This window comes from Choloepus didactylus, chromosome 15 (genome assembly GCF_015220235.1).
Source record: "Choloepus didactylus isolate mChoDid1 chromosome 15, mChoDid1.pri, whole genome shotgun sequence".
In the NCBI taxonomy this organism is placed as follows: Eukaryota; Metazoa; Chordata; class Mammalia; order Pilosa; family Megalonychidae; genus Choloepus; species Choloepus didactylus.
This window is the reverse complement of record NC_051321.1, coordinates 31,946,707-31,967,556: the sequence shown is the minus strand read 5'-3', so window position 1 is coordinate 31,967,556 and position 20,850 is coordinate 31,946,707. Positions and strand designations below refer to the sequence as shown.

The window sequence follows — 20,850 nt, the reverse complement described above, 5'->3', positions numbered from 1 at the left end:
CTATCTATTTATCAAGCCATTTTCTGAACATCTGAGTGTAGGCTATATGCATCATGCTCCTTGAACACTTGTATTTCCTAAGAACAAGAATATTCATTTATATATCTGCCTTAAATACAGTTATCAAGTTCAAGAAATTTAACATTGATATAAAGCCTATAGTTTATATTCCAATTTTTTTGTATGTCCCAGTAGTGTTCTTTTGAGCCTTTTCTCCATCATTATTATATCCTGTCCAGAATCATGTATTGCATTTAATTGTCATTGTCTCTCTAGTTGCTCTTTCTTTTTCTTTAATTGTAGGAACACATACACCATATAAACGTTCCCATTTCAACCACTGCCAAGCATACTGTTCAGTGGGATTAATCACATCCACAATAGCGTAATACCCTCACCACTTTCCATTACTAAAACTTTCTCATCTCCCCAAAGAGAAACCCTATACCTATTATGCATTGACTCCCCATTCCTCCTGACCCCTTGTCCCGGGCAACCTGTATTCTACTTTCTGTTTCTATGAGCTTGCATATTCTCTGATATTTTCTTTGTAGTTACCTTGGGGCTTGAATTTAACATCCTAAATCTAGAACAATCTCCTTTTCTTTGACACTAACTTAACTTCAATAGTATACAAAGCTATGTTCCTAAACCCCTCTATCCCCGTCTTTATATAGTTCTTGTAACGAATTATGTGTTTATACATTATGAATTCAAAATCACTGACTTATTGTTACATTTTGTGCATTTTTACATCCCGTAGGAAGTAAAAAACAGGAGTTACAAACCAAAAACACAGTAGGGCTGGCATTTATATTTACCCTTGTCATTACCCTCACTAGAGATCTTTACTTCTTCGGGTAGTGGTGATCTGTTGCCTACTGTCCTTTTCTTGCAGCCTTCAGAATTCTCTTTCGCATCTCTTGTAGGGCAGGTCTAATGGTGACAAACTCCCTCAGCTTTTGTTTATCTCTCCGTCATTTTTTAAAAAACATTTTTGTTCACACACAATACAGTCCATTCAAATTCAAAGTGTGTAATCAGTGGCTCTCGATATAATCATATAGAGTTATGCTTTCACCACCGCTGTCAGTTTGAGAACATTCTCATTGCTCTGAAAAAGAAAAAAAAAATCCCACTCCCCTTATACCCCCCTATTATTGATGCTTAGCTTTGGTATAGTACCTTTGTTACAATTGCTGAAAGAATATTACAATATAACCGTTAACTGTGGTCCTTAGTTTGCAGTAACTGTATTTTCCCATATACTACCCTGTTATTAACACCTTGTAGTAGTGTTGTGCATTTGTTCTAGTTCATGTAAGAATTTTCTCATGTTTTTACAATTAACCACAGTCATCATCCACAAAGATATTGCTATGTTATACAGTCCCATGTTTTATCCTCTAGCTTTCCTTCTAGTGATATACAGGACCCTAAATTTCCCCTTTCAGCCATACTTACACTAAGTAATGTTAATTACACTTACAGTATTGTGTTACTATTGCCTGTATCCATTTCCCAATATTTACAATAACCTTATTAAACATTCTGTACACCTTAAGCATCATCTGCCTATTTTCAACCCTCTTACTATCTCCTGGTAACCTATACTCTAAATTTTAACTCCCAGAGTTTGCCATTATAATTAGTTCATATTAGTGAGACCATACAATATTTGTCCTATTGTGTCTAGTTTATTTTACTCAGCATAATGTCCTCAAAGTTCATCTATGTTGCTGCATACATCAAGATTTCATTGCTTCTTACAGCTGCATAATATTCCATCATATGTATATAGTATGGTTTGTTTATCCACTCATCAGTTGGGCTGTTTCCATGTTTTGGCAGTTGTGAATAATGCTTCTATAAATGTCAGTGTGCAAATGTCTGTTCATGTCCCTGCTTTCATTTCTTCTGAGTATATACCTAGTAATGGGATTGCCAGATTGTATGGCAATTCTGTAGTTAGCTTCCTGAGGAACCTCCAAACTGCCTTCCAAGATGGCTGCACCATTCTATATTCCCACCAGCAGTGAATAAGTTTTCCTGTTTCTCCACCTCCTCTCCAGCACTTGTAGTTTTCTGGGTTTTTGTTTGTTTGTTTGTTTGATAATGGCCATTCTTGTAGATATGAAATAATATCTCATGGTTTTTATTTGCATTTCCCTAATAGCTAGGGATGTTGAGCATCATTGCATATGCTTTGTAGCCATTTGTACTTCCTCTTTGGAAAAAGTGTCTTTTCATGTCTTTTGCCATTTTTTAATTGGGTTGTTGGTCTTTTTATTGTTGAGTTGTAGGATTTCTTTATATATTCTGGATCTTAAACCCTTATCAGATATGTGGTTTCCAAAGAATTTCTCCCACTGAGTAAGCTGCCTTTTCATTTTCTTGACAAAGTGCTTTGACACACAAAAGGATTCAATTCTGAGGAAATCCAATTTATCTATTTCTTCTTTCATTGCTTATGCTTTGGGTGTAAGGTATAAGAAACCACTTCCTACTACAACATCTTGAAGATGTTTCTCTACATTTTATTCTAGGAGTTTTATGATCCTATCTCTAATGTTTAGGTCTTTGATCCATTTTGAGTTAATCTTTGGGTAAGGTATGAAATTTGGGTCCTCTTTCATTCTTTTGGATATCACTATCCAGTTCTCCCAGCACCATTTCTTAAAGAGACTGTTCTATCCCTGTTGAGTGGACTTAGCCACTGTTCTGGTTTGCTAATGCTGCTGGGATGCAAAATACCAGAAATGGATTGGCTTTTAAAAAGGGGGGTTATTTGGTTACAAAGTTACAGTCTTAAGGCCATAAAGTGTACAAGGTAACGCATCAACAATTGGGTACCTTCATTGGAGGATGGCCAATGGTGTCCAGAAAACCTCTGTTAGCTGGGAAGGCACGTGGCTGGCATCTGCTCTGGAGTTCTGGTTTCAAAATGGCTTTCTCCCAGGACGTTCCTCCCTAGGCTTCAGCTCCTCAAAAATGTCACTCTTAGTTGCTCTTGGGGCATTCGTCCTCTCTTAGCTTCTCTGGAGCAAGAATCTGCTTTCATCCACCATCTTCAAAGTGTCTCTCATCTGCAGCTCCTCTCTCAGCTCCTGTGCATTCTTCAAAGTGTCCCTCTTGGCTGTAGTGAGCTCCCTTCTTCTGTTTGAGCTTTTATAGGGCTCCAGTGAACTAATCAAGGCCCATGCTGAATGGGCGGGGCCATGCCTCCACGAAAATTATCTAATCAGAGTTATCACCTGCAGATGGGTGGGTCTCATCTCCATGGAAACACTAAATCAAAGAATTACAATCTAATCAACATTAATATGTCTGCCCACACAAGATTGCGTCAAAGATAATGGCGTTTTGGGGGATATAATACTTCAAACTGACACAGCCACCTTGTCAGAAATCAATTGACTATAGATGTGAGGGTCTATTTCTGAACTCTTAATTTGATTCCATTCATCAATATATCTATCCTTATGCCAGTACCATGCTGTTTTTCGGTGTTTTTTTTTTTTTTTTTCATGCATGTCTTTTTATTACTCATCTACCCATACACTGGATGAAGGGAGTGTAAGTCACAAGGTTTTTACAATCACACGGTCACATGATAAAAGCTATATAGTTATACAATCATTATGAAAGATCAACAATTTCAGATATTTCCTTCTGACAATTCTAATACACCAGAAACTGAAAAGAAATATCTATATAATGATTCAGTAGTCATAATCCGCTGTGCTGTTTTGACCACTGTAGCTTTGTAACACACTTTAAAGACAGGAAGTGTGAGTCCTCCAACATTGTTTTTCTTCCTCAAGATATTTTTGGCTATTCAGGGCCCCTTGCCTTTCCAAATAAATTTGATGATTGATTTTTTTTTTTTCCATTTTTGCAAAGGAAGCTGTTGGAGGTTTGATTAGTACTGCGTTGACTCTGTAAATCAATTTGGTAGAATTGACATCTTAACTATATTTAGTCTTTCAATCCATGAACATGGTATGTCCTTCTATCTATTTAGGTCTCCCTTGATTTCTATTAGCAATGTTTTGTAGTTTTCTGTGTATAGGGCCTTTACATCCTTGGTTAAGTTTTTTTGTGAGCTATTTGATTCTTTTAGTTGCTGTGGTAAATGGAAATTTTTTGTTGATTTCCTCCTCAGATTACTCCTTACCAATCTGTAGACACACTATTGGCTTTTGCATGTTAATCTTGTATTCTGTCACTTTGCTGAACTCATTTATTAGCTCCAATAGCTTTATAGTAAATTTCTCCAGACTTTCTAAATATAGGATTGTGTCATCTGCAAACAGTGAAAGTTTTACTTCTTCCTTTTTGATTTTGGAAGCCTTTTATTTATCTTGTTTTTTTTTTTTTTTTTTTTTTTTTGTGCTTAATTGATCTAGCTAGAACTTCCAGCACAATATTACATAACAGTGGTGACAGTTGGCATCCTTGTCTTGTTCCAGATCTTGGAGGGAAAGATTCCACTCTTTCACCATTAAGTATGATGTTATCTATAAGATTTTCGTATATGCTCTTCATCATGTTGAGGAAGTTCCTTCTTTTTCTATCTTTTGAAGTGTTGATATCAGGAAAGGATGCTGGATTTTGTCACATGCCTTTTCTTTGTCGATTGAGATGATCATGTGGTTTTTTCCCCTTTATTTTGTTAATGTGGTCTATTACAGTAATTGATTTTCTTGTGTTGAACCAACCTTGCATACCTGGGATGAAACCCAGTTGATTGTGGTGTATAATTCTTTTAATACGCTGTTGGATTCTATTTGCAAGTATTTCGTTGAGGATTTTTACATCTATACTCATTAGAGAGATTGGTCTGTAATTTTCTTTTCTTATAGTGTCTTTGTCTGGCTTTGGCATTAGGGTGATGTTGGATTCAAAAAACAAGTTAGGTAGCATTCCCTCCTCTTCAGTTTTTTTTAAATCATATTTTTTATTGTAGAATATAACATTTACATAGAAGTGATAACTTTCCAAGTGCAATTTAACAAATAAATAAAGAGCAAATTTCAAAGCCTATTATGGGTTACAGTTCCACAGTTTCGGTTATTTCCTTATTGTGAAATATAACATATATACAAAAAGATAATATCTTTCAAAGTATGATTTAACAAGTAGTTATTATAGGAAATTCCCAAAGTTGTTATGAGTTACAATACCATAGTTTCAGTTATTTCCTTTTTGTGAACTATATATATACAAAAAGGTGATAGCTTCCACATTACAATTTAACAAATAGCTATCGAACAAATTTCAAAGGATGCTATGGGTTACAGTTTCACCATTTCAGTTCTTTCCTTCGAGCTATTCTAATACTGTAGCAACTAAAAAAACAAAAAAGAAGAAAATTATATAGAGATTCAATATCAATAATCCTTTGTTAACTTCCATCTTGTCTGTTGCTACCCATTCCGCTAGTTTAATCACTTTCCTGATCTTCAGGGTTGTCTAGGCAGTGACCACCCTAACTTGTTCATGTTGAAAGGGGTGTTGACTTTATGACAAAAGGGGACAAATCTGGTTGATGTTCTTGAAGAGGCTATTGCTCTGGGTTTGGGGGCTTATTTGGCATAGGAGTTCTCTGAAGGATTTAAGTTTCTGAAGAGTAAACATAGTGAATGAAACTTTTATAGAGTCTCAGATAGGGGTCCGGGTTTTCTTTAAGGTTTTCGGAACTACTTTTGACTTGGACTTATCATACTGTGGTCATTTGGCATCTCTAGGGAAGCTTACATAGGAGTAACCTCTAGGATAGCCTCTTGACTGTTTGAATTCTCTTACCCACTGAAACCTTATTTTGTTGCCTTTCGGTCAAAAAGGCATTCTCAATCCCTTGATGTCAGGGTCAGGCTCATTTCTGGAGTCTGTGTCCCAGGTCACTGGGAATACTCATTCATCTGGGGGGTCCTTTCCCATGTTGGGGGGGAGGGTGATGAATTTATTTGCAGAGTCAGGCTTAGAGAGAGAGAGTCTACATTTGAGCAACAAAAGAGGTCTCTGGAGGTGACCCCTAGGCATAATTATAGGTGGCCTTAGCCTCCCCTTTACAACCATAAGTTTCACATGAGCAAGCCTCAAGATCGAGGGCTTGACTTATAAAGTAGGAGGTTCCTAAGTTCACATAACATATGTTATGTCCATGATAATCCATCCATATCTCACATTATCATCACTTAGTTGTACAATCATCATCACTCTACATTTTAAACTAAAACACCTCGCAGCTCTTGTCAGCCCTTAATTATTTGTCCCCAGTATTTGTGTGGTACTAGTAGGATATTCCTCGTATGCTATAGGTAGATTTTTCCCATATACCCTTCTGCTTTCAACTCTCTGTGCTAGTATCATACCTTAGAAGTATATCATGCAAGCACCTATCTGTATTTGTGGTGCTGATCTGTGGGAAACATGCCTTTAAACAACCACTTTCAATCCTGTTTACTTTCAGTATAGCTCTGACACTTAAAATCCCATTAACAAACAGTCATCACCCCTATCCTTCCCATACCTTTGAATTCACCATCATTAATGTATCTGAACATATTAGATTATCATCCCCCCTTGTTAGCTTCTGTCAATCACTAGGTCCCCAATATTCCATATTATAAAACATTGATTTTACATTGGTCAGAGAGCTCATAAAAGTCATAACATACAGTGTCTCTCCTTTTATATTGACTTATTTCACTCAGCATTATATCTTCAAGGTTCATCCTTGTTGCCATATGTTTTAGGACCTTGTTCCTTCTTACTGCTGCACAGTATTCTATCATATGTGTATACCACATTTTGTTTATCCATTCTTCTGTTTAAGGACACTTGAATTGTTTCCATCTCTTGGCAATTGTGAGCAATGCTGTTATGAACATCAGTGTACAAATGTCTGTTTGCTGCTTTCAAATCTTCTGGGTATATGCCGGGAAGTGGGATTGCTGGATCATAGAGTAATTCAGTATCTAGTTTTCTGAGAAACTGCCAGACTGTCTTCCACAGTCGCTGTACCATTATACATTCCCACCAGCAATGAATAAGAGTTCCAGTTTCTCTACATCCTTTTCAGTGTTTATTGTTTCCTGTTTGTTTAATGGCAGCCATTATTATTGGTGTGAGATGGTATCTCGCGTTTTTGTTTTTGTTTTTTTTTTAAATTTTATTGAGGTATAGTCACATACCATACAGTCATCCACGGTGTACAATCAGTTGTTCACAGTACAATTCATCACCACAATCAATTTTTGATCATTTTCATTACCACACACAAAAAAGAATAAGAATTAAAAGTTAAAGTAAAAAAGAACACCCAAAACATCCCAGACCCCCCATCTCTCCCTATTATTCATTAACTTTCTGTCCTCATTTTTCTATTCATCTGTCCTTACATTGTATATAGGGATTGGGAGCCACAAAGTTTTCACAATCACACAGTCACACTGTGTAAGCTGTATAGTTACATAGTCGTCTTCAAGAATAAAGGCTACTGGGTTGCAGTTCAACAGTTTCAGGTATTTCCTTCTAGCTATTCCAATACACTAAAAACCAAAAAAGCGTATCTATGTAATGCATAAGAATAACCTCTAGAATGACCTCTTGACTTTGAGATCTCTCAGCCACTGAAACTTTCTTTTGTTTCCTTTCTCTTCCCCCTTTTGGTCCAAGAAGGCTTTCTCAATCCTATGATGCCAGGGCCAAGCTCATCCCTGCAAATCATGTCCCATGTTGCCAAGGAGAATTACACCCCTGGGAGTCATGTCCATGTCGGGGGGAGGGCAGTGAGTTTACCTGCAGAGTTGGCTTAGAGGGAAAAGCCATATCTGAGCATCAAAAGAGGTTCTCTGGGGGTGACTCTTAAGCACAATTTTAAGTAGGCTTAGCCTCTCCTTTGCAGTAACAAACGTCATAGGAACAAGCCCCAAGATAGAGGTTTTGGCCTTCTAGACTGGTAGCCCCCAAAGCTTGTGAGAATATCATTAATTCCCCAGTTGGGGAAATTTAGTATTTCCACAGTTTCCCCAAGTCCCTCAAGGGAGCTTTGCAAATACATCTTTATTCTCTGCCTAGATTACCCTGCAATGTATTGGGGCTTCACATTAACCTGTAAAAACCAACCAGATTTCACTCCATCCACTGCAAATTGTGAACACTGACACCATAAGCCCCACTGTGCAAATATCCATTTGTGTGTCCCTCTTTTCAGTTCTTCCAAGTATATACGCAGTAACCAAGTTGCAGGACCATATGGCAACCCTATGCTTAGCTTCCTGTGGAACTACCACACTGCACTCCAATGGGCTTCATCATTCTACTTCCCCACCAATGGTGATTAGGTACATCCCTTTCTCCACATTTTCTCCAGCACTTCTATACCTCTGTTTATTTTTTAGATGGTTTTATTCACACACTATACATTCCATCCTAAGTAAGCAATCAGTTGTTCCCTGTATAATCACATAGTTATGCATTCACCACCACTATCTATATAAGGACATTGCCATTTCTTCCACAAAAAAAGAAGAAGAGGCAAAAAAAGTAAAAAGAAAAAAAAAAAGAAAGAAAAAAATGACAACTTAAAAGCAACAAAAGAAAAAATAAAATTAAAATACAATAAAAAAAGTCAGACACCACCACCAACACCAAGAATCCCATACCCCTCCTTTGTATCCCCCTCTTATAGACATTTAACTTTGGTATATTGCCTTTGTTACAATTAATGGAAGCATATTACAATGTTACTGTTAACTGTAGATTCAAGTTTGCATTGATTGTATTTTTCCCCAATATCACCCCATTTTTAACACATTGCAAGGCTGGCATTCATTTGTTCTCCCTCATGTAAAAACGTATTTGTACATTTAATCACACTCATTGACCACTCTAGGTTTAACTAAGTTATACAGTCCCAGTCTTTATCTTCTATCTTTCCTTCTGGTGTCCTATCTACCCCTAACCTTCCGCTTTCAATTGTACTCACAGTCATCCTTGTTCAGTGTACTTACATTATTGTGCTACCCTCACCCAATATTGTGCTCCAAACCTCTGTCACCTGTCTTTTCCTATCTGCCTGTAGTGTTCCCTTGAGTATTTCCTGTAGAGCAGGTATCTTGTTCACAGACTCTCTCTGTGTCTGTTTGTCTAAGAATATTTTAAACTCTCCCTCATTTTTGAAGGACAGTTTTGCTGGATAGAGAATTCTTGTTTGGCAGTTTTTCTCCTTCAGTATCTTAAATATATCATACCACTGCCTTCTCACCTCCATGGTTTCTACTGAGAAATCCCACACGTAGTTATATCATGCTTCCCTTGTATGTGAAGGATTGCTTTTCTCTTGCTGCTTTCCGAATTCTCTTTGTTTTTGACATTTGATAATCTGATTATTAAGTGTCTTGGCATAGTTCTATTCAGATCTATTCTGTTTGGGGTATGCTGTGCTAGGATCTGTAATTTTATGTCTTTCATAAGAGATGGGAAATTTTCAGTGATTATTTCCTCCATTATTGTTTCTGCCCCCTTTCCCTTCTCTTCTCCTTCTGGGGCACCTATGACATATACATTTATGTGCTTCATGTTGTCATTCAGTTCCCTGGGCGCTGCTATTTTTCCATTCTTTTCCCTATCTGTTCTTTTGTGTGTAGGATTTCAGATGTCCTGTCCTCCAGTTCATGAATCTTTTTTCTGCCTCTTCAGATCGGCTGATGTATGTCTCCACTGTGTTTTTCATCTCTTATATTGTGCTTTTTCATTCCCATAAGTTCTGCCAATTGTTTTTCAGACTTTCAAATTCTTCCTTATGTTTGCCCAATGTCTTCTTTATATCTTTCATCTCTTTGCCATATTGTCCCTCAACTCGTTGATTTGATTTTTGAATTGATTTAGAACATTTGTTTGAAGATCTTTAATTACTTCTTTCAACTCCTGTATCTCAGTTGAAGTGTAGGTTTGTTCCTTTTACTGGGCAATATCTTCATATTTCCTAATATGACACATAACTTTTTTGTTTTCTAGGCATCTGGCTTCCTTGATTACCCCAGTCAGATTTTCTCCGACCAGATGGGCCCAGGTCTCAGGTAGAAAGTGTAATCAGTATCAAGTTTCCCTGAGGAGCAAGTTGTCAGACCTTCCTGTGAGGCCTCTAGACTTGGTGCTTTCCCTATCCTGTCTGGCAGGTGGCACTTGTCAGCCTGCAGCTCCCCACTGGTGTAAAGGTGTGCAGTCCCTTTAATTCTCAGTGGACCCTGTCCTGGCCAGCACCGAGGGTGTCAAAAGCCAAGTTTAAGTTGTTTAGGGGTTTGTTTGTTTCTTCCCCCAGGCCCTGGAGTCTGAATTCTCTTGGGGAGGGCAGCCACTTGTGCTGGGCCCCACCCCCCTTTTCTTAGGGAAGATACACCCTTTAGGGAGTCATCCTCTACACTTGAATTCCTCCTTTGTCTCTGACTCTGTTAACTCCACCCTTGCCTGGGTCAGTGCTGACAATTGAAAATGCCTGAGGCTTTCTCTAATGAGCTTCTTAGAATGAGAGGAAAAAGAGCAAAAGCCCCTTTTCAGAGCCAGTCCCCAGCCCCCCAGTTTCACCAGACAACCAATGTTGGTCCCCGGTTGTCTGTGTCCCTTTTCTTGGGACACAGCCATTTCCCAGTATTCTGAGCTCAGCCATGTCTAAAGGTCACTGTATGTATGTATGTATGTATGTATGTATTATTTGTTTGTTTGTTTGTTTGTTTTCTGTCAGTACTGCCTCCTCTCTACCAGGAGGAACCTGAAATTCCTTTCCTGTTTGCTCTGGGTTTATCTGTGCTTGTAGCATGTATTCAGCAGTCCAAATTTGTTAATTAAAACCGCAATTGGAGGTTGGTTGAGTTACTTACCCTCGCTCCAGGTAACCAGCTTCTTTTTTCCAGAGGGAAATATTTCAGCTCAGCCTTCAGTGCCAGTGGGGGAGGGGCGCTGGCTCCACAGTTTGGGGAGCTTTACTTACAACTTATGCTGTGATCTCAGCTGTTCTACCCATTCCAGGCTGCTGTGTGATGCGAGTCCAGTCACGGATGTTCCTCAGCAGTTGTTCCAGGTTATATACTAGCTGTTTCTGGCTATTTACTAGTTGTTCTAGAGGACTAATTAAATTCCACACCTCTCTATGCCTCCATTTGCCCAACCTCCTCATTATGGTTTTGATTTGCATTTCCCTGATAGCTAGTGAAGATGAACATTTTTTCATTTGTTTTTTAGCCATTTGTATTTCCTTTTTGGAAAAATATCTTTTCATATCTTTTGCCCATTTTATAATTGGGCTGTTTGTACTATTGTTATTGAGTTGTGGGATTTCTTTATATATGCAGGATATCAGTATCTTACCAGATATATGGTTTCCAAATATTTTCTCCCATTGAGTTGGCTGCCTCTTCACCTTTTTGACAAAGTCCTTTGAGGCACAGAAGCTTTTGATTTTGAGGAGTTCCTGTTTATCTATTTTTCTTTTGTTGCTTGTGCTTTTGGTAATGGTCTAAGAAGCTACCTTCTAATACTAGGTCTTGAAGATGTTTCCATATGTTATTTTCTAAGAGTTTGAATGTGCTGTCTCTTATATTGAGGTCTTTGATCCACTTTGAGTTAATTTTTGTATAGGGTGTGAGGTAGGTGTCCTCTTTCATTCTTTTGGATGTGGTTATCCAGTTCTCCCAGCCCCATTTGTTGAAGAGACTGTTCTGTCCCAGTTCTGTGGATTTGGGGGCCTTATCAAAAATCAGCCGACCATATATCTGGGGGTCTGTTTCTAAATTCTCAATTTGATTCCATTGATCAGTACGTCTATCTATATGCCAATACCATGCTGTTGTGACCACTGTAGCTTTATAGTAGGCTTCAAAGTCTGGAAGTGTAAGTCCTCCCACTCCATTCTTCTTTTTTAGTATGTTTCTGGCAATTCGAGGCCCCTTTTCCTCCCAAATACATTTGATAACTAATTTTTCCAAGTCTGCAAAGTTGATTGTTTGAATTTTCATTGGAAATGCATTGAATCTGTAGATCAGTTTCGGTCAAGTCGACATCTTAATGACAGTTAGCCTTCCTATCTGTGAACATGGAATATCTTTCCACCTCTTTAGGTCCCCTTTGATTTCTTTTAGTAATAATTTGTAATTTTCCATGTAGAGGTCTTTTACATCCTTGGTTAAATGTATTCCTAGGTACTTGATTTTTTGAATTGTATTGTGAATGGAATTTTTTTGATTGCCTTTAGTTTAGGCATTACTAGTGTGTAGGAACACTGCTGGTTTATGTGCATTAATTTTGTATCCTGCCACTCTGCTGAATTTATGTATTAGCTCAAGTAGCTTTGTCATCGATTTCTCAGGATTTTCCAAATATAAGATCATATCATCTGCAAATAATGACAGCTTTGCTTGTTTGGATGCCTTTTATTTCTTTGTTATATGAATTGCTGTGGCTAGAACTCCTAGCACAATGTTGAATAATAGTGGTGACAGTGGGCATCCGTGTCTCATTCCTGATCTTAGGGGGAAGGCTTTCATTCTTTCACTGTTGAGTACTAGGCTAGCTGTGGGTTTTTCATATATGCCCTTTATCATATTGAGGAAGTTTCCTTCAATTCTTACCCTTTGAAGTGTTTTTATCAAAAAGGTATGCTGAATTTTGTCAAATACTTTTTTAGAGTCTATTGGGATGATCATTTGATATTTTTCCCTTTTGATTTGTTAATGTGTTTTATTACATTGATTGCTTTTCTATGTCAAACCACCTTTGCATGTCAGGAATGAACCCCACTTGGTCTTGGTGTATAATTCTTTTAATGTGCCTTTGGATTTGATTTGCAAGTATTTTGTTGAGAATTTTTGCATCTGTATTCATTAGGGAGATTGGCCTATAGTTTTTCTTTTTTGTAGTATCCTTGTCTGGTTTTGGTAATAGAGTGATATTAACTTCATAAAACAAGTTAGATAGTGTTCCTTTTTCTTAAGTTTTTCGAAAGAGTTTACGTGGGAATGGTGTCAATTATTTTTGGAAAGTTTGGTAAAATTCCTGTGTGAAGCTATCTGGCCCTGGGCTTTTATTTGCAGGTAGATTTTTGATGACTGATTGGATCTCTTTGCTTGTGATTGGTTTGTTAAGTTCTTGTATTTCTTCTTGGGTCGGTCTCGGATGTTCATGTGTTTCCAGGAAATTGTCCATTTCCTCTAAATTGTCTAGCTTGCTGGCATATAGTTGTTCATAGTATCCTCATGATTTTTTCTGTTTCTTCAGAATCCATAGTGATTATCCCGCTCTCATTTCTGATTGTTTTTATTTGGGCCTTTTCTCTTTTTGACTTTGTCAGTCTAGCTAAGTGTCTGTCAATCTTGTTGATCTTCTCAGAGAACCAACTTTTGGTTTTATTTATTCTCTTTATTGTTTTTTTTTCTCCAGCTCATTTATTTCTGCTTTAAACTTTGTTATTTCTTTTCTTCTACTTGCTTTAGAGTTAGTTTGCTGTTTATTCTTTAGCCTCTTCGGTTGTTCAGTTAGGTTTTGGTTTTAGCTCTTTCTTGCTTTTTTATGTATGCGTTTAGAGGTAAAAATTTCCCTCTCAGCACCACCTTCACTGCATCCCACAGGTTTTGATATGTTGTGTTCTCATTTTCATTTGTCTCTAGATATTTACCAATTTCTCTTGCAATTTATTCTTTGACCCAGTGGTTGTTTAGGAGTGTGTTGTTTAACCTCCATGTATTTGTGAAAGATCTGGTTCTTTGGTAGTTATTGGTTTCTAGTTAGATTCCATTATGGTCAGAGAATGTGCTTTGAATAATTTCAGTCTTTTTAAATTTATTAAGACTTGTTTTGTGCCCCAGCATATGATCTATCCTGGAGCACATTACATGAGTGCTAGAGAAGAATGTATATCCTGGTACTTTGGGATGTAGCGATCTATATATGGCTGTTAAACAATGTGATAAATGACTTAGATTTCTGTTCTCAGTTTCCTTATTGGTCCTCTGTCTAGTTGTTCTATCTATAGAAGAGAGTGGTGTATTGAAGTCTCTCAGTGTTATTGTGAAATGTCTGTAGCTCCCTTCAGTTTAACCAATGTTTGTCTAATGTACTTCGGAGCTCCTTGGTTGGATGTATAATCATTTATGATTATTATTTCTTCTTGGCAAATTGTCCCTTTTATTAATATATAGTGTTCTTTGTCACTTATGACATCTTTGCATTTAAAGTCTATTTTGTCTGATACTAGTATAGCTTGCATGGAATATTTTTTTCCATTGTTTCAGTTTGTCTCTTTGTGTCACAGGGTCTATGATGAGTCTCTTGTAAACAGCATATCAATGGATCATACTTTTTAATCCATTCTACCAGCCTTTACTTTTTTTTTTTTTTTTAACACAAAACAAATCGTACTTTCGATTGTTCACAGTACCATTACATAGTTGTACATTCGTCACCTAAATCAATCCCTGACACCTTCATTAGCACACACACAAAAATAACAAGAATAATAATTAGAGTGAAAAAGAGCAATTGAAGTAAAAAAGAACACTGGGTACCTTTGTCTGTTTGTTTCCTTCCCCTATTTTTCTACTCATCCATCCATAAACTAGACAAAGTGGAGTGTGGTCCTTATGCCAGCCTTTACTTTTAATGGGAGAGTTTAATCCATTCACATTCAAAGTTATTACTGTGAAGGGAGTTCTTCTACCAGCCATCTTATCCTTTGGTTTTTAGTTGTCAGACCTATTTTTTCCCTTCTCTCTCTTTTTCTTCCCTTTAAGTTATCCTTACTAATAATACTCTTCATTTCTGTGCCCTCCTCTAGACTTCTCTCCTTTTTTTTCTCAGCCAGTAGAGCTCCCTTTAGCATTTCTTGCAGGGCAGGTCTCGTGTTAACAAATTCTCTCAGCATTTGTTTGTATGTGAAAATTTTTAACTTTCTCTCAGTTTTGAAGGAGAGCTTTGCTCATAAAGAACTCTTGGCTGGCAGTTTTTCCTTCAGAATCTTAAATATGTCATACCACTGTCTTCTCGCCTCCATAGTGCCTGCTGAGTAGTCAGTACTTAGTCTGTTGTTGTTTCCCTTGTATATGGTGAATTGCTTCTCTTGCTGCTTTCAGAACTTTTTCCTTCTCTTCGTCGTTTGACAATGTGATCAATATATATCTCAGAGTAGGTTTATTTGGATTTCTCCTATTTGGAGTTCGTTGGGTATCTTTTATTTGCATATTTATGTCATTTAGAAGTGTTGGGAAGTTTTCCCCAACTATGTCTTGAAACACTCTTCCTAGTCCTTTCCTCTTCTCCATCTGGGACACCAATAATCCTTATATTTTTGCACTTCATGTTGTCCATCATTGCCCTGAGATCCATTTCAAATTTTTCCATTTTTTTCACCATTTGTTCTTTTATGTGTTTGCATTGAATTTTATTGTCCTCTAATTCACTTATCCTTTCTTATGCCTCTTCAGATCTGCTGTTGTGTGTCTCTAGTATATTTTTAATTTGATCAGCAGTATCTTTTATTTCCATAATATTTGCTGTTTTTTAATTTACTCTTTCAAATTCTTCATGCTCTTCTAGAGTCTTTTTTATGTCCTTTATGTCTTTAGCCATCTTGTTGAAGTTGTTTTGGAGATTTGTGTGTATTTCTTTAATTAATTGCTCCAAATTTTATGTCTCTCCTGGCTTTTTAATCTGTTCTTTTGGCTTGTCCATGTCTTCTTGTTTCTTTAGGTGCATTGTGATTTTCTGTTGGCTTTGGGGCATTTGCTTATCTTGTTAAGATTATTTTGGGAAATGCAGGATTATTTGAGCATTTAAATATAATTTGCCAGAGCTACAGCTTGCTGGACTGCACTTTCCCTGTCCTACCAGCAGATGGCACTCTTGAGCCACCTCTTACCCTCAAGACAGCTTTCCCCCGTCTTCTCCTGTGTGCTGCCGGGGTCCAAACTGGGTGGGAATCCAATCAGTGCAGCAGTTCTCCAATCAGTGCACCAGTTCTCCATGTACACTGGGGACTGCCTGCCATGGGGTGCAATGTGGGCCCTATGCAGTTTGGCAGGAAATGTGTTCAAGGGCACCTCCACAGCTCAGATTGCCCCTGTTCCTGTCTGTCGTGCACCCACAAGCCTTGGGGTGTGGGATGGGCTCTTGGTGTTTCCATGTGGTGCCCTCTCCTATCTCTGCTTCTTTCCCATGCTGTCATACTTGTCTGCTGTCTCTTGGGTTCCCTCATGGGAGTTCCTGGCCATGTGGCCGTGGAGGATTATCTCCCCAGTTTATTGTTAAGGTGGGTACATGGGAGTGGAAAGCTGCTGCTCACTCCCTCGCCCAGCAGCCATCTCACCACTTCCGGCCCTGGGAGGTGGTCATGGCTGAACAAATTCAAGCCATCCTTCAAGGCGCAGTCTTTCCGTCTTTCAATTCACACCCCATCATGTGCTCTAGGAGTCCGTCTGTGGCTGTTAACACCCCGAAACCATGGTTCTGGATGTCCTCTGGCCCCTCTAGTTTCCTTTACAGAGGAGAAGCCCACTCCACCTCACCCACACCGCCATCTTCAAGCCCTGCAGATTTGGGAGGGTGTTTCCTTGGAATATAAATTGGGAATGACTCAAGGGAATTGTGTTCCAGGGGAGTGAATTAGACAGAAAAAAGACAGGAGATCAGATACCAGGTTGCAAGTTTTAGCTAGTGGCACCAGTGACTAGTTAGGAGTCTTGGGGCTCTTATTCATCAAGCATATGTTGAATGCCTGGCTACTGGTATTAATGCCCTATTATTATTAGTCTTACTGAGGAGCTTACCTATATCTACTTACCTCTCTATAAAAAGAAAGGGGAAATACCTAGCTGCTCTTAAGCAGGTGTTTATGATTACACTGTGTAGTGTAATCATAAAGATCCCCTTTGGGATCTTCAGTCCTTTCAGAATGGCTGTTCATTCTTTCAGCCAATATTTAGTTGCACTCTTAACATATGTAGGTAGTTTGCTTGGTTTTAGGGAAACCATTGGCAGGGGGAGAAAATCCTCCTATCTATTAGATAAATCACAGCAGAATCAAAGAACCACACAAATAGATATAAAATTATAACCAAAGTAAGTGCTGTGAAGAAAATATTTGGGGATGGACGTCAAGTGGCCATGTGATAGGAATGGCCTAGTGATGTGCAGAAGGACACAGAGCAGTGGTATGGCATGGCTAGAGGGAATCCTTGGTCAGGAAACACAGATCAATATACTGAGTACATAGACTTGGTTTTAGGAACTGGGAAAAGAAAGATAAATACAATGTAATTCCTGGAGAGACAGATGCTTTTAAAATAAGCATACCATGTGATAAATACTTCACTATGGATATGAACAAAGCACTAGGGAGGCACAAACAAGAAAGTGATTAGTTCTGCCAGCATGGCTAGGGGTGATAGTTAAGGGAGACTTCCCAGTGGAAGTGACATTTGAGCTGGATTTTGAAGGGTGAGGAGGAGTTCAACAGATGGGAAGAAATATGGGCTGTTTCTGCTGGAGGAAACAGTACAGCAAAGGCAAGTTCAGAGAAAACTTCTGAAAGGAAGTGAGTCATAGGACATGTTCTAAAGTAAATGATGGATGATGGTTGGCAAGGGATTCTTGGGAAGCTCAGGGAGGATTTCACAATACCCCCAAGGCTGCTGCTGTTTACCAGGTAGTCCCCTTGGTCTGTAAAGGGCAAAGCAAGAGGAGGCTTTGAGGTAAGGCACTCTCTGCTTTGTGTGTAGGGAGAAGGAAGGTGCACTATTTGTTCCCAGATGGGAAGGAAATGGCTGAAGAATACGATGAGAAGACAAGTGAACTACTTGGTAAGTGATAGAGGCTCCCGGCAGGCCCTTAGGAACACTTGGGGCCAACCTAAGCACAGGTAAGCCCCCTTTGCCTTAGGCTCAAGGGAGGATCCCAGCATCAAATGTAGAAACTAGGAGAGACTGAGGCCCTCAAAGCAAGATTATTCCTGAGAATAATCTGGGGTTGGAGCTGGACACCAGAAGACCAAAGCTGGAGTTGGTGTCCCTCTTGACCAGTAAACCCCATCCCCACTCCCATCCCTAGCCAAACAAGAGCGTGAGTAATTCTTCTATGGTAGGAGTGGGGATGTAAAGAAACAGTTACAAAACATCTTCACAGAGCAGGTGGTATTGGAACTGGACCCTGTAGGCTGAGAAGTTGTAAGGGAAGGCTTTCACTGTAGTTTTTTTTGCTTGATTTTAGTTTAGTTTTGTTTTCTGAAACCACACTAAGAGCAAGCAAGTATCAGAGGCAGCAGCTTCTGACCTTGCTCCAGAGGTGGAAAGAAAAGATGACCTTCAACTTGTGGAGTGTCTGAATCAAATGGGAGTAGGTGATAGAAAGTGATTTTGCAGCATTGTAATTTTCATCTCTGCAGTTCTTTTCCTTCAAAAAGAGGCTCATGAACAAGGGTTCAAGCTCTGATTTCTGAGAATTATTTGATTTGTCCATTCTCTGTTTCCCAGTATGCACATCAGCATTAACCGACTTCCCAGAGCTAGATGGCTGGGTATTTGACCCAGGGCCTAAGGCTGTCAGCAGTGGGAGTTAGCCTCTTTATTAAGTTCCACCTGAAATTCTAAGACCACTGATGGAATCATAGGCTGGTTATTTTCTTGTCATTATTCCTGACTTTAATTTCTTCCTGGGCCTGATCGACAGGTAGCATTGGCGAGGGAATTTCTTTTTCCCTTTTTCTGACAGCTCATAAATGTCTAGAACTGACAACATGGATCACACTGGTTTGCATTCTCTTAGTCTATGGTCTTAAAGTGTGTGTCCCGTGCATGTTCAGTCACAGAGTGAAGTGTTGATCCCTCCTTATTATGAGCTGCTTGGGCTTCAGTCCCAATTGGTTTAGTCTGGTGCTATTAAAAATCTTGATGTGTTTAGCATATGACACTGATTCGGTGGAAACCAATACAGTAGTAATATCCTCACAATGCATTGTAATTTATAGCACTCCCAGGGGGTGACAGCCTTGGAATGCCTAACAGGGGAGAACTTATGAAAGCAGAGGTCACGTGGGCTGACACCACCCTCCCAGGACAGAGCCTAGCGCAGCTCCTCGCCCCCCGCCCCCAGTGTCACCTCTGCTCCTCCACACAGAGCAAATAAAACAGCTATAGCAGCTGCAGCCACAAAAAAAGACAAGCAGATAAAACCAAGTCTCTTTGTTGTGCTTGGGCATGAAATTAAAATTAAAAACCAATCCAGGTCCCTTCATTTGTAGCTCTCTGTCCTCCACCTTCACAGATTACCCTGTCACTTCCCCTCTTGGCCTGTGGGAAAAGACCACGGACTCCAAACACTCTACTTAAAAGTAGAAATGGAGGTTCATAAGAGAACATTGTTTGGCTAAAGTTTACCTTTTGTTCTATAGTTTTCTAAAAAAGATTATTGTGATATATATTCACCATAACATTTGCCATTTTAACCACTTTAAAGTATACAATTCTGTGGTATTAATCACAGTCAAAATGTTGTGCTACCATCACCTCTATCCATTGCCAAAACTTTGCCATCACCTCAAACAGAAACTCTGTACCCATTAAGCATTAACTCTCCCTAATAGTGATATTGAAACTGTTACTTTTATGAGAATCATCTCATTTAATCATCCTCATTATATCCATGTGAGGTAGGTACTGTTGTTCCCCCTTTGGCAGTTGAAGAAAACTGACACTCAAAGAGGTTGGGCACCTTGCTTGGAACCACAGAGCTGGACAGTTTCCAAGCCAGGATTAAGCCTGGGTCTGCCTGAATAAGAGCCCATGCTTCAGTCCACAACAGTATACTGTTAGGGGTTGAGCATGTTTAAATCCAGCTTTCTTTTCTTCTTACCAAATTTTGCTTTCCCCAGCATGCCCTGAGTAGGGAAGGGTGGGAGCAGGACAGAAATCGGCATCAGAGGGATACCCCACTCAAGCCACTGGGCCCCCAGCCCTGTAACCACGGAGGCTTTTTTTCCCTGTGTCCAACCACTGCCCTCCCCCCTTGAGCTGCCCTTGTAAAATACTGTTCATTATTAAATTTTAAATGTAAATAATAATCTCAGGGCCTGAGACAGCTTTTGATCATGCAGTCTATGAAGTAAAATATGGAGCATGGTTTTTGTGGCAGTAAATAGAAATAGTGTTCATTTTTTTTTCTTTAATAATACAAACTTGATAATTGGCCAAACTGGTTTTCTGTTGGAAAAACCCAAAAAGTAATTAACAGAGGAAGAATGGGCAATGAGTGTGCATCTGTCTAGGACAAAGTTATTTCAGTCCACGTTAATAAGCATGTTAGTGTCATATTTTTTTCTACCCTCTCAGTACTATTCATTCCCACTCCCCACAATGACTGCTGTATGTATTCATAGAGGAAAAAACTGAAGGGCCCGTTACAATGATCGGAACATCAAACCTACCCAAGAAGAACGCAGCATGTTCAGGGGCAGAGGCTGAAGGGCAGGCCATCCCCCAACGATTACATTCGGATTACCGGTTTAATCTGCTTTGGTATTTGACCGCCAGCCTAACCACCCCAGGCTGCATTTGAAGGATATTGAGCACTTTCATCCCGGAGCACTTCACCGGCTTTATAAATGACCCACTCGATTCCCTTCAGCCTCCTCAGGGATGGGACGTGGCAGCTGTTTAATAGCCACATAGCAATGTTGCAGTGTTTTAGGGCAGAAAAGAAGAATCCTGCATCCAGTTTAAGCTGCAGGGAGTATTTAGGAAGGGGGAATGTAATTATCCACATTGGAATTGGGCCAGGGCTTGGAGCTTTGGGGAAAGAGGCCTT

The 20,850-nt window shown here is 39.1% G+C and overlaps 1 protein-coding gene across 2 annotated transcripts in view; it reads left to right on the top strand.

Moving 5' to 3' along the window:
• Positions 1-20,850, top strand: part of DPCD (deleted in primary ciliary dyskinesia homolog (mouse)) — a 34,907-nt gene that overhangs the window by 2,216 nt on the left and 11,841 nt on the right. The window contains exon 2 of one of the 2 annotated variants that reach the window (XM_037804603.1): positions 17,772-17,852. The exons of the other annotated variant lie outside the window; for it this stretch is intronic. Within the exon in view, the coding sequence (XP_037660531.1) occupies positions 17,772-17,852 (81 nt within the window). The remainder of the gene's footprint in view (positions 1-17,771; positions 17,853-20,850) is intronic. 2 annotated transcript variants of the gene reach the window in all.